This window comes from Bos javanicus, chromosome 26 (assembly GCF_032452875.1).
Source record: "Bos javanicus breed banteng chromosome 26, ARS-OSU_banteng_1.0, whole genome shotgun sequence".
Taxonomy (NCBI): domain Eukaryota; kingdom Metazoa; phylum Chordata; class Mammalia; order Artiodactyla; family Bovidae; genus Bos; species Bos javanicus.
The window spans coordinates 35256592-35270913 of record NC_083893.1 but is presented as its reverse complement, the minus strand read 5'-3'; the positions used below and the strand labels follow the sequence as shown (position 1 = coordinate 35270913).

Here is a 14322-nt window from a genome sequence, read left to right as displayed (position 1 = left end):
AGAAACCTTTATCACCTCTTTGAACAAAAACAGCATTCTTTTTCATATGAAAATATTCAGTGTTCATTAGATTAAGTACTATTAACACTTACCTGTATTTTAATAGGCCATGAAAAGTTGCTGACGTATACATAGAATGTAATGTTTGGATTGCTTCTAAAGTTAAATTTTTCATAGGAAAAACTATCTCTGTATTCTTTTATATTAGTCTTGGAAACTATAGGAGTCTCCTCTCCAGATATTGTTCCAGCTAAAATGTAAATAATAACAAATTTAAATAATTCATATTAAGGAAACATATCTTTATTAATGTAACACTTACATACATATGATATTTACTTAATTATTGTAGCTGTGTTTATAAGGACATAACTATCCAAATTAACTCATGTTTATAATTTAGAATGACAAGGAAGAAATAAGATTTGTCATAAATATAATGGAAACAGATTTAGTATAAAAACTATTTTTTAAAATAATACCAATTATTTTAAGTGTTACATACTAGGAACTGGCTTAGAGGCTTTACATTCTCTTCTAATAAAAACTTTATTCCATAGGTATTCCATCTCTGTTTTTCAAATTGGAAACTGAGCCTCAGAAAGATGAAGACATGTGCCTCAAGTTTGTAGCTACTAAACAGTAAAGTCCTCTTTGGAACTCAAGTAATACATAGCTTCTGGAACTGATATTTTGCTACTTATTTCTCCACAGAGCCTTTCAAAACAAAATATGTCTCAATCCAATTAAAAAACGGAAAAGAAATCAATTTTTTTTTGTTTACCACGTGTTGAACCATCACTACTTTGAATAAAGTGGAAAGAAGATATAATTTAAAACATGAGCTAAAAATTCAATTAGTTAAGCACATATTGAGTACTCAATAAATATTTACTGAAATTAACCAAATGGAAGAAAGGGTTAAGAATAGTTAGGGTACTGAGCAACTGAATTATTTGCTAACCGCTCATCTATTCCAAAATTATTATGAATGCTTTTTTAAAATGCAGGTTTCTTGGTGACATCTTCCAAAACTAATAAATCAAAATATCTAAGACCTGGTCTTGAGAATCTGAAAGTTACAAGTAATCTCTTGCATACTGAAGGCACTGCTCTAAAGTGGTAACTGAGGTTTTATATATTTTTGTTGCCAAATTTTAAAACTCTTGTAGGGTCAATTTGTTATGCAGAATTTCAAATTAACAGTACAAGTTATCATGAATTCATAGTTAATGAAACTTACAGTGCCAAGATTTTACTATATGTTTCTACTATTGTAACAAAATATGTACATATGTATGTAAGTTTTCAATTCTTATATATGTAATATAAAAACTGGAATTGCAAAGACCCCTTCTCATTTGAATTATGTTTCTATTATTCTATTAATACTTATTAAAATAGCACATGATTTAATTTTAAGAAATCAAATATGGATTTCTAGGGATTCCTATATTTTCTTTAAAAGTTTACAGTATTTTTATGCAACAGTATATGCCCTTTATATAGAAAGTAGAAATACAGCATTTCTTTAAGACAGCAAGCATACTTTTTCATAATCCAACACACAGATTTGTACTTTTTGTATTTCTTAAAAGTTAGCAATTTCAATTTATAAACCTTATTATGGAAGAAATATTAAGTGTAGGGTTTTTTAACCCTCTCTCAGAACCAAATCCAACAATGGTAGGGGGTATAAATTCAAGCTTAAAGGTAATAGGTAAGTTGGTAATTTACCAACATACACAGACAATTTGTTGTTTTATATCAATATTAAAGTTATTAAACTTATAGCTTCAATGGTGAATCAAATAATTGAAATGTCAGTCTCTTTAGTCATTAAAGAAGTAATTTGTCTTAATTAAAATCACAGGAATTCATAACACTGCCATAAAAAAAGTAGTGTGAAATATCTGTTATCCACCTAATATTAACTGCATTAGGGAGAAAGTTAACAGAATATTGATACTTTATTAATAACGCTACTTAATAGTTTTACCTAAAACAGCACAAAGATTCTGGCATATAATATTTTTATCTCAATTATTTAAGTTAACAGTAGAAAGGTTGTATTAGAAACCTTACATATAGGAACAGAAGTAAAAGACACAGGTCAACAAAATTCTCTTACCTGTTGAACCAACCGACCATGTAATGTTGAGATTAAAGTTGTTTGATGCATTAATTGAAATATCCAAATTTTTGTTTGACTACCAAGAAAGAAAACATGAAGATTAAAAAAACAGAATTATACTAGATGTTACCTTTAATGTTTTAATTATGTCCATGCTGTGTTTCTCTAACTGTGAACATTAAGCGAGAAAGTGTAGATGCCAATTATACTTTTTTAATGAAAAAAAAAGGTGATAAATTCAAAGGTATATTTAAAGTTTCCATTTATCTTTCTTACTGTAACCTAGTCTTCCACATGTAGCCAGAGGCTGCTATAATTCAATACCTGTGTTTTGATTTTCTTGGCTTACCTGTAGTTAATATCTAAATGGTATGGGTTTGGCTAGTCCAAAGTTATTTCACAGAAATGGATGATTGTTTTGTTGAAAGATTTCATGTTAGCTGCATATAGTATTAGTATATACACATTTTCGGTGAAAAAAAAAAAACTTGAAATGTAAAACTTAGAGGTAAAAGTCATAAACCTACTTGGGGAAAAAGGGGATCAAGTCATATAAACATCTGTAGAGAGGAGCACTGAAGAATTTTATATTGATCAACCTGCATCTTGTCATTAATTTAATTGCACAGAAGCAAATACCCAAGAGATTTCTTTAAATGCTATTTGCTATTATCCTACTCCAAGAGACGAAGAACAAAAATTACATATGATTATAACTATCAGGACTTGCAGAAAAGAATAGAAAGACAGTCATATTGAATAGCTTTAGCTACAGATATTGAGTGTGCTTTGCTGTGTTTTAAATATACAGAGACTCTTAGAAAAAGCTGTGTTACTGAGACCTAGCTACTAAAATAATTAAAATTAGTACCTTGATATTACAACTTTTTCTAAATAAGAATAAGAAAGCCAATAGAAAACATATCGCCAATTTTCTGAGTGGCTCTTAGAGAAAGTAAGTCTATAAGCAATTAAGTGCCCCATATCTGACAGAAATAGTGTTAGGAAGAAACTGACAGAAGGACCTGGTTCTTCCCTGATATGGGAGGAGTAAGAGGAAGCATGATAAAAGGCAAGGGCTGCTGGGTGATGTGTGACAGTCATTCCACGTAAATGATACACCAAGACCCAATTATCTAACCTCAAATAAAAACTACTCTCGGAGAAGGCAATGGCACCCCACTCCAGCACTCTTGCCTGGAAAACCCCATGGACGGAGGAGCCTGGGAGGCTGCAGTCCATGGGGTCGCTAAGAGTCAGACACGACTGAGCGACTTCACTTTCACACATTGGGGAAGGAAATGGCAATCCACTCCAGTGTTCTTGCCTGGAGAATCCCAGGAACGGGGGAGCCTGGTGGGCTGCCGTCTATGGGGTCGCACAGAGTCGGATGCGACTGAAGCGACTTAGCAGCAGCAGCAGCAAAAACTACTCTAAGTGACTGCCATAGAGACAGGGACAGCTGGGCCTCTATTAAAAAGTACTAACAATGCTCCATAATCATTGAAAGATACTCTCTTCAAAGTTTCCAGGAAGCAAATATACACTCAACAAGAATGGTCATCTTGAAAGAGCCTACAAAATAAAATGTGTGGTAGTAAGGCTGAAAAATTTTGCCACATAGACTTTTCAGGGTAGTGCTCATTACTACTGAAGAGATAACATCGGAGAATTTGAAGTGATCAAAGAAAAACAAGGCTTGGAGTTTAAAAATATACAGTATTTGAGAAGGGCATTATATTATCCATCAGAGTCATTTTTGTAACTGGCCACAAACATAAGAAGGAAGTTAATTTACTGAGTTCTATTGGTAAGCTATTAAAATATTCTCTAATATGTACCACAAAACTTTCAAACTTCTTAAGATCTTTCCACTTTTTAAAGATATGAAAACAGATGACACTGATTCAAAAATAATGCCAATATTAATGACTCAAGTAATAAATGCAAAAAGCTTTTGTCCGTGTGCAAATAAATCTGTCTAACAGACTGCATTATTCAGGTGTGGTAATAACATCTATTTCATCATACTTACAATGCTGCATTAAGGAGAACCCAGATATGAAAAGAAAAAATTTCTTTGGTAATAAATACTGATTTACTCCATCAATAATGAACTAACCAGACCCAAAAACCAATCACTGCTTCATATTAATTAAATCGTGTTCATAAGGCAATGAAGTGAATGTGCAGAGTATTCACTGTTGAGTCGGATGAGCTTGGGTTCAAATCTTAGACCTTTAATGTACATGCGTATTGATTTAGAGAGAGGGGCTTCCTTGGGGCTTCCCTGGTGGCTCAGAGGTTAAAGCGTCTGCCTGAAATGCGGGAGACCTGGGTTGGATCCCTGGTTTGGGAAGATCCCCTGGAGAAGGAAATGGCAACCCACTCCAGTATTCTTGCCTGGAGAATCCCATGGACGGAGGAGCCTGGAGGGCTACAGTCCATGGGGTCGCAAAGAGTCAGACACGACTAAGCAACTTCACTTTTCTTTTCACCCTTATCCTTCCTGAAAATTAGCTTTCTTATCTCTAAAATGGGCTTCTCTGGTAGCTCAGTGGTAAAGAATCTGACTTCCAATGCAGGGGATGGAGGTTCGATCCCTGGGTCGAGAAGATCCCCTGGAGAAGAAAATGGCAGTCCCCTTCAGTATTCTTGCCTGGGAAATCCCATAGACAGGCCCCAGTGCATGGGGTCACAAAAATATTGGACATGACTTAGCAACTAAACAACAACAGTCTCTAAAATGGGAATATCATGACTTCCCTAAAGACTTTTTGGAGAAAATGAAACACGATAATTTCTCAAAAAACTTATTATGGTTTCAGGCCACCGTGCTAATAATGGTCGTGTTGTTGATATTATTAGGTCTGAGGACACAGGATTTCTTCTTTTCCTTCTCCTTTTTCATCTTCCTTTTTACTAGAGGACTCAGAAAGAAGGCATGACTGCTGACCTTTGAGAAAGGCTGACTTTCTTTATTATTAATCAACTAGTCAAAAAAAAAGTTGTTTTCTATGAAAACAAAACATAGTAGAAACAGTGCACCCCTAAGAAAGCTTAAATATATTTTTATCATGAAACTGCATCTTAGTAATTGTGTGTGTCTTATTTTGTGTCAGGAAAATTTGAGAATAACTGCTATTATTACTAAAAAAGGTCACACAAAATTTCCAACTGATATAGAAAACTATAGAACTTTTCTTGAAATTTTACTTCATCCTCTCATGTTAAGGCATTACTGAATATATGGTACTATAACTAAAGCCCTATAAAATATATTTAAGGTCAAGGAAAATATGCTGGACTCCAAGAAGTAATACTGTGACTACCGCAGTAAATGAAAAAATTAGTCATTTAGAACATTGTTGTTAGACATGGTTAAGTTCAGCAAGATCATATTATACAAGAAACTACTCCAGAAATTGTTAACATGAAAGCCTTGGTTGAAGATGATATATAGTATGTTAGAATTAAATTTGTTTTCAAAATGTAATAAATGCATAAAAATGAAAGTACTTCATTTTTGTAGAAGAGGCCCAGACTAACAATACATGTTAATTTCAGAAATTGTTCCAAGTTGCATTTCTCTTTAATTATAAATCATATGCATAGATATATATGTAATTATAAACTACTTGTAATGATGTTACAAGCATTCTTAGCGGTACTAAGATATGATAGTTTAGTGTCCATTAGTTTCTCAAAACATGTGTCTGGGCTCTTGGTTTCAACTGAACAAAACAGCAGCAAGTGAAACTGAAAGCTGTGATACTGTAAGAACTCAAGGATTTCTGGGACTTGAAAGAGGAGAGAATAGTCAAGAGAGAAACAAACTAGAATTATGGCTAATCTGAGCTTATTTGTATGACACCACATACTCTTGCCTGGAAAATCCCATGGATGGAGAAGCCTGGTGGGCTGCAGTCCATGGGGTCGCGAAGAGTCGGGCACGACTGAGAGACTTCACTTTCACTTTTCACTTTCCTGCATTGGAGAAGGAAATGGCAACCCTCTCCAGTATTCTTGCCTGGAGAATCCCAGGGACAGGGGAGCCTGGTGGGCTGCCGTCTATGGGGTCACACAGAGTCGGACACGACTGAAGTGACTTAGCAGCAGCAGCATGATAATGGCAACCCACTCCAGTGTTCTTGCCTGGAGAATCCCAGGGACAGAGGAGCTTAGTGGGCTGCTGTCTGTGGGGTTGCACAGAGTTGGACACGACTGAAGCGACTTAGCAGCAGCAGCACGGATAATATTGGAGAGAAGTACTGTTCACACCTACATTGTGAGCCAGATATCCCACTTATATTAAATTTCTTATATCCTCAATGAACTCCACAAGTTTGGAATTACTATTTATGAATAAAATTCTGATACGTGCAACAATATGGATGAACATTGGAAACATTGAAACATTGAGCTACATGAAATACATCAGAAATAGAAGTAAAAATGTTACATGATTACACACATGAGGTACCTGGAATATAGAGACTGAAAGTAGAATAAAGGTTTCCCAATAATGGGAGTAGGGGTTTCCCAATAATAACTCAATAGAGAGTTATTGCTTAATGGAAACAGAGATCCTACTTGGACTGATGAAATATTCTGATAATGGATTGTGGTGATGGTTGTATAGCATTGTAAATTTACTTAAATGCCATGAAACTGTACACTTAAAAATGGTTAAAATATAAATATTACTTCATGTATGCTTTACTACGATAAAAAAGTCTACAGTGTTTACAATGCATTTATTAAAACACTCATTATACTAAAATTGTAGATTCTGATGTATTATTAATGTCTTCATAAAAATGCACGCCATCAGTGAAGAGTATTATCATGTAAAGAAAATATCTTCTAAAGTCCTTATTTAAAAATCAAAACTTTATACAAAGTTTTTTATTTTAATAATAAAATGTTTTGTTTTTAAAAATACTCAGTGTGAAAAAATAACTATAAAATGCAACTTGTTATACTGGAGTGTATTGCCATTTCCTACTCCAGGAAAAGTCAAAACATTAAATATAATCCCCAAAATGTAGGCATTCCTCAAAACCTAAGGACTAAGGAGGAACATAAAACGAACTTCTCTATTTTGGGGAAAGAGAGATCTAATTTACTGAAAAATGAAAATTTAAGCAATTACACTATTTGCTGGCAAGTTAGGTAAAACAATTTAGAGGAAAGAAGCTTGCAAGTGTCAGGATACATTTTGAGGTTTCACCTATTCGAAAAACTATTAAAAAACATGACATGGGCTTAATAAGCTGAATTAATGTATAGTTAGAATGAAGCACTACAGAAAGAGTGACATCAGCAAAACAGTGTAATAGGAAGTCCTAGCCCTCATCCCTGACAAAAACACCAATTTAACAATGATCTATGGACCAAATTACCGTTATGAGCAGACCAAAATCCAGTTAAGAAGTTGCAGTACAAAAATTAAATGCAAAACTGAGAGTAGCTACAATATAATGCATAAAAAGAACAATTTCACTCTACCAAGGTCAGCAGCTCACCCAAGAGAGCACAGCTCTATATCAGAAAGACCAATATGGCCAATGACCACTCCCTTAAAGGAAAGAGAGTATAACATGCATCCAATATACTTGATCTTTATTTAATGTTACTGCCCAAATGACCTGTTTCTGTCTCGACTAGACAGAAAGCACTGAAAAATCAAGCATAGTGTGGGCATCTGACATCAGTTAAGAACAAACAAACAAAAAGCGTGTGGTTCACTACAGCCAACATGACTTGGAGAGACTGGTAGAAGGTGCACAACTCTGAGAGTTCTCCCCCAGAAGAAGGTGTTAAGAGATACAAGCTTGCAAGCAGTGTGTGCTGAGTTGCCTCAGTCGTGTCTGACTCTGTGATGCTATGGACTGGAGCCCACCAGGCTCCTCTGTCCAAGGGATTTTCAAGGCAAGAATACTGGAGTGGATCGCCATTTTCTTCTCTAGGGGATCTTCCTGACTGAGGGATCCAACCCGCCTCTCTTTATGTCTCCTGCACTGACAGGCGGGTTCTTTACCACTAGCACCACGTGCTAAGACCTAAAGCTCTAATGGTCTACACAGTGATTATGAATAACAATACTGTTGCTGCTGTCGTTGTTGTTCAGTCACTAAGTTGTGCCCTACTCTTTGCAACCCCATGGACTGCAGCATGCCAGGCTTCTCTATCCTCCACTAACTCCCGGAGTTTGTTTAAGTTCATGTCCATGAGGACATGAGGATGAGCTGGTTGTATAGCATCAACATGAATAACAATACTGTATCATAAATTTCAAAGTTGTTAAGAGACTTTAATTATCATTAACTCCCCAAAATTACAATTAGGTGACATGACTGCAGTGTTAGGTCATGCTATGGTTGTAATCATATTGCAATATATACATATATTAAATCAGCATATTATACATTTTTAACTTATATTGTAAGATGTCAATTATATCTCAATAAAAATGTTTTTTAAAACCTAGCATTCATACAATTCAGATAAACCAAAGGGTTTATTAAAAAAAGATAATGAAAACCTACTATTATGTAACAGTATATTAAATATATATATATATATAATATAGCTTGTGTTATGAAGCAATAGGTTTTATTTTCAAAGAAGACTACTACCAGTGTGAAAACATAGTTAAAAACAGAAACACTGCTGTAAGCCTGAAAAAATATCAGAAATAATGTACACACTGTAGGACTATTTGCAAAATCTGAACTATCAAGGTCAAAAATTCTCTGATTACAAAGATATTTAGGTTTTATGAAAAGAAAAACCCAAAAGGATTTGTTTTTCTACAAAAGCCCTACAGTGTGATAATTCTGAGAAGAGGCACAATCACAATGAAACATAGAGAAACATCGCATCCATTGATACAACTACACTGTAAAAGTTAAAGGATCGTCTCACCTGTTCTGGGTTTGCTATGAAGTTTATGGCAGTATGGTGGCGATCATCTTCCTGTAATAAGCTGAATGTAAACTGATAATCAATCAAAAGGCTGTCTGTAGGGGAAAAAAATACAATCCCGCTATGTACTTTTAAAACTTGCTTGAAAACAAGGTAGGTGAAAATATATTCAATATCAGCATTGAAAATTATTGTCATTAAATTACTAGTGGTTACTCAAGACTGGCAAAATATAAATCATTGTTATTAAGCAACAAAAAGTAAAATGCAGATATAAAAGCACTTAACACTTCAAAATTCTATTTATTACTCCTGTTACCATTATAAAATTTCAACAAACTACAGTTTTTTCTGAAAAACTACACAAGAGAATAAAATAAAGTCATCCATAATCTTACAATCAGAGAAAAATACAGGTAATATTTTGGTGCATTATATTCAAGTTAAAATTGTATAAATAGATAACAGGGAGACATTTTGATGTTCTACTTTTATAAATTCAAAATTTTTTGAAAACATGAACTTTAATGGCTAAGTAATTCTGGTTTTAGAAAAGGCAGAGGAACCAGAGATCAAACTGCCAACATCCGCTGGATCACTGAAAAAGCAAGAAAGTTCCAGAAAAACATCTATTTCTGCTTTATTGACTATGCCAAAGCCTTTGACTATGTGGGTCACAATAAACTGTAGAAAATTCTGAAAGAGATGGGCATACCAGACCTGACCTGCCTCTTGAGAAACCTGTGTGCAGGTCAGGAAGCAACACTTAAGAACTGGACATGGAACAACACACTGGTTCCAAATAGGAAAAGGAGGAGGTCAAGGCTGTATATTGTTACCCTGCTTATTTAACTTATATGCAGAGTACATCATGAGAAACGCTGGACTGGAAGAAGCACAAGCTGGGATCAAGATTGCTGGGAGAAATATCAATAACCTCAGATATGCAGATGACACCACCCTTATGGCAGAAAGTGAAGAAGAACTAAAGAGCCTCTTGATGAAAGCAAAAGAGGAGAGTGAAAAAGTTCGCTTAAAGCCCAACATTCAGAAAACGAAGATCATGGCATCCGGTCCCATCACTTCATGGGAAATAGGTGGGAAAACAGTGGAAACAGTGTCAGACTTTATTTTTCTGGGCTCCAAAATCACTGCAGATGGTGACTGCAGCCATGAAATTAAAAGACGCTTACTCCTTGAAAGGAAAGTTATGACCAACCTAGACAGCATATTCAAAAGCAGAGACATAACTTTGGCAACAAAGGTCTGTCTAGTCAAGGCTATGGTTTTTCCACTTGTCATGTATGGATGTGAGTTGGACTGTGAAGAAAGCTGAGTGCAGAAAATTGATGCTTTTGAACTGTTGTATTGGAGAAGACTCTTGAGAGTCCCTTGGACTGCAAGGAGATCCAACCAGTCCATCCTAAGGGAGATCAGTCCTGGGCGTTCATTGGAAGGACTGATGTTAAAGCTAAAATTCCAATACTTTGGCCACCTGATTCGAAGAGCTGACTCATTTGAAAAGGCTCTGATGCTGGGAAAGATTGAGGGCAGGAGGAGAAGGGGACAACAGAGGATAAGATGGTTGGATGCCATCACCAACTTGATGGACATGAGCTGGGTGAACTCTGGGAGTTGGTGATGGACAGGGAGGCCTGGCGTGCTGCGGTTCATGGGGTTGCAAAGAGTCAGACAGAACTGAGCGACCGAACTGATAGTGAATATTTCACCACATTCCCTAAAGAATTTACTAGTCCCTATTATTATGGTAATTTTTACTTTGTGAAATCTTTTAAATATTTCAAATTATTTAAATAGAAAATAATTTTATTTTTTGGAAGCATAACTTTCATGTTATGCTCTCAGCTGTTAAGTACCATTAAAGTTAAAAGTAAAGATAGGAACAATGTCACCGGATTTACTGTCAGAGCATCAGTCTTCATGTTGCTTCCTTTATACCTTGTAAGATCCACTCTATATATTTCTTATGTAATTTAATAAAAGACAATATTTTGTTTTTCCAAGATTTTTTTACAGGCAGCATTATCCATTATAATGAGGATTATATAATAGGTCATATTTCTGTTTTTCATATTATTGCCAGAAAATGCAGGGAAAATTCAATGGCCCAGTGTTGTTCCAGACATTGGAAATATAAAATAATAAAAGATAGAGATTTGTGTCCCATGCAACTTATATCAAATGGATATTGAAAATTAATAAGTAATTTAAGCATATAGTATAATAATGACAATAAGTGTAATAGTCATAATCCAGTAAAGAGGAGAGAAATTTTCTGTCCAGGTAGGAGTATGCTTGAAATTTTGCAAAGGAAAATTTACAGATAATGAAACTGAAGCTGAAGCTCTAATATTTTGGCCACCTGATGCAAAGAGCTGACTCACTGGAAAAGATCCTGATGCTGGGAAAGACTAAAGGTAGAAGGAGAAGGGAGTGACAGAAGATGAAATGGTTAAATACCATCACTGACTCCATGGACATGAATCTGAGCAAACTCCAGGAGATAGTGAAGAACAGGAAAGCCTGGTGTTGCAAAGAGTTGGACACGACTTAGTGACTGAACAACAACAATAATTTAAAGATCAAAGGCAGTTAAGAGAAGAAGTCATGGCAGTTACAAGAGAAACTGTAATCCAGGCAGAGGAAACAAGCTCCAAAACCTCAACAAAAGAACAAGTCTTAAGTGTGATTCCTATAAAGAGACTGTGGCAAGAATGCTACAAAAAGTGATGGTAGAGACAGGAACAGCAAAGAAGATACCGGAAAGGGGCCAGACAGTGAATGAATTTGGAAGGTGTGACAGACAGAATTAGCTAAATAAACAGATGCAGCATTTTAAAGAAGGAAAAGGTTGTATTTTTTGGCCCAAGACCAGGTAAAATGTCAGCTTTAACTGAGATGGGTGAGAACAGGTTTTATTTGCTGTCAGTGTGAAATAATTAGAAGCTTAGTTTTGAAGATGTTAAGTTTGAGTTACTTATTGAATATCTACATGATACTCTGAGCTCAGGAGCCCAATGGATAACAATTTGGAAATCATCTGCATTGTAATGGCCTCTAAAGCTGCGAAGCCAAGAAATCACCAGTCATGAATAGAGTAGAGGCGCCAGGGATGAGCCCTGAGGTAAAACAATGTTAAATAATCAGATCCTCTGAAGAAGCCCACAAAGGAGGCTGACAGGGCAACCCACGAGATAGAAACACAACCAGAATTTAGTGTCCAGTGAGTGAAGTGCTTAGAAAAGAGAACGAAGTAAACGAAGTGCTTAGAAAAGAGAACAGTGATCAGCTCGGTCAGCTGCCGCTGAGGAGGTTCTAGAAGTACAGACAGCTACAATACTGAGGAAAGATACCATCAATTCAGAATAAAGAGAAAACACTGAACTCAATGGACAAGAGTCTGAGCAAACTCTGGGAGATACCGAAGGACAGGGAAGCCTGGCGTGCTGCAGTTCACGGGGTTGCAAAGAGTTGGTCAAGACTGAGCGACTGAACAAACATCCTCGCCACTGAGGAAAAATAAACATTTCAAAACTATTTTCAAATGCTTATCTCAATAATTATCTTCCTGTTTTTCTAGCTTGAAACTTAGCATTAAAAGTCAGGAACAGAAGGCTTTCAGGAGGAAGGGACTGGGTGACTGGGACACTTGAACAGCTCTGGGTAGAGGCTCCAGTGCCCCGGTCCTATGAACATTCTTCTGCTTTGGGGACTCTAGTCCTCAGCCACAGTCACCCAACTCTTGCCCAGACATTTGATTTCTCTATTGCTATTTATTATAGTTGGAAGAACAAGATCAGTACAATGTATATTAAGCATGGTAATGATCAATCCTAACATCATCTGAGCTAGAAAGTCAGTCTGAATCCTGGGGCAAAATTAGTAGGAGCATTATTGAACTCAAGTGACTAATCAGGTACTACTCAGTGAATGTTAATTTTTATAAACTGAAGAAAGTTCAGAATTCTACACAAAATGGTTCCTTTTAAGGTTGCTTAAAGTATTCTAGAAACCAACGGTACAATTTTCCACTTAACCAGAAGTTATATTTCACTCCCTAATTTCAAATACTATCATGCTGGTATATTTTAAAGGGGTTGCAAATGAGAAATTACCTGGCACAAAACATATACCTTAATGCTATAATTTACTCTGAACTTCTTAGCTAAGTAGGGTACAGAACATAAAACATTAAAATCCTCAAGTTTATGCAAATGTGCATAATTTGAAAATAAGTTTTTGTACCGCTTTAATGAAGCAATTTATTATGGTATAAAAAAGAAAATCATGTTTGACTATAAATCAATTCAAATAACATTGAATTATTGACGAATACAAAGAAATGACAGAATTGGAGGAGCAAGTGTGAACAGTGCAGTAAGAGAACTTCTTTTTTAAACTGTGAGAAAGAACAGCTTTTCATAATAATTGGCATAAGTAAAATTTAGTGGAACAGAAAAAGTTGATGATAAAGGAGAGAGAGAAGAAATTTTAGAACAATACCCTGGGGTAGGTAAAAGGCAGTGATCTCCTAACTCAAAAGACGGCCCAGATGTGAGTCCCCTGGGTTTGTGGGGGTTTTGTTTCGTTGGTTTTTCTTTACTCTATATCTCTCCCCACTTGTGTGCTAAAGTAGCTGTAATCTAGAAATAACAACAAATTCACAACAAAAGGGAAAAAAGAAAGCCTTAAGAAAATCCTGCTACTGACATTGTAGGATGAAGCCCTGTACAGCATACCCATCCTAAACTAAGGTGAGCAGAGGTAGAGCCCGTGCTGCTGCAGGAAACAGAGCAAAGTGTTAAACTTTGTTAAACTCAGTGATAGGTCCACAATTTTAAAATCATGTTATTGTTCAGTCACTCAGCATGTCTGACTCTTTGCGACCCCACAGACTGCAGCACACCAGGCTTCCCTGTCCTTTTACCATCTACCGGAGCTTGCTCAAACTCATGTCCATTGAGTCAGTTATGCCACCCAACCATCTCATCCTCTGTTGTCCCCTTCTCCTCCTGCCTTCAGTCTTTCCCATCATCAGGGTCTTTTCTAATGAGTCAGTTCTTCTCATCAGGTGACCAAAGTATTCGTTTCAGCTTCAGTATCAGTCCTTCCAATGAATATTCAGGATTGATTTCCTTTGTGATTGATTGGTTGGCTCTCCTTGCAGTGCAAGGGACTCTCAAGAGTCTTCTCCAACACCACAGTTTAAAAGCATCATTTCTTCAGTGCTCAGCTTT

The 14322-nt window shown here is 35.9% G+C and overlaps 1 protein-coding gene across 5 annotated transcripts in view; it reads right to left on the bottom strand.

Moving 5' to 3' along the window:
- Positions 1-14322, bottom strand: part of ATRNL1 (attractin like 1) — an 802849-nt gene that overhangs the window by 506905 nt on the left and 281622 nt on the right. For all 5 annotated transcript variants that reach the window (XM_061403577.1, XM_061403579.1, XM_061403580.1 and 2 more), the window contains 3 exons: positions 9065-9159; positions 2132-2210; positions 93-250 (listed from right to left, as the gene is read on the bottom strand). In XM_061403577.1, the coding sequence (XP_061259561.1) occupies positions 93-250; positions 2132-2210; positions 9065-9159 (332 nt within the window). The remainder of the gene's footprint in view (positions 1-92; positions 251-2131; positions 2211-9064; positions 9160-14322) is intronic.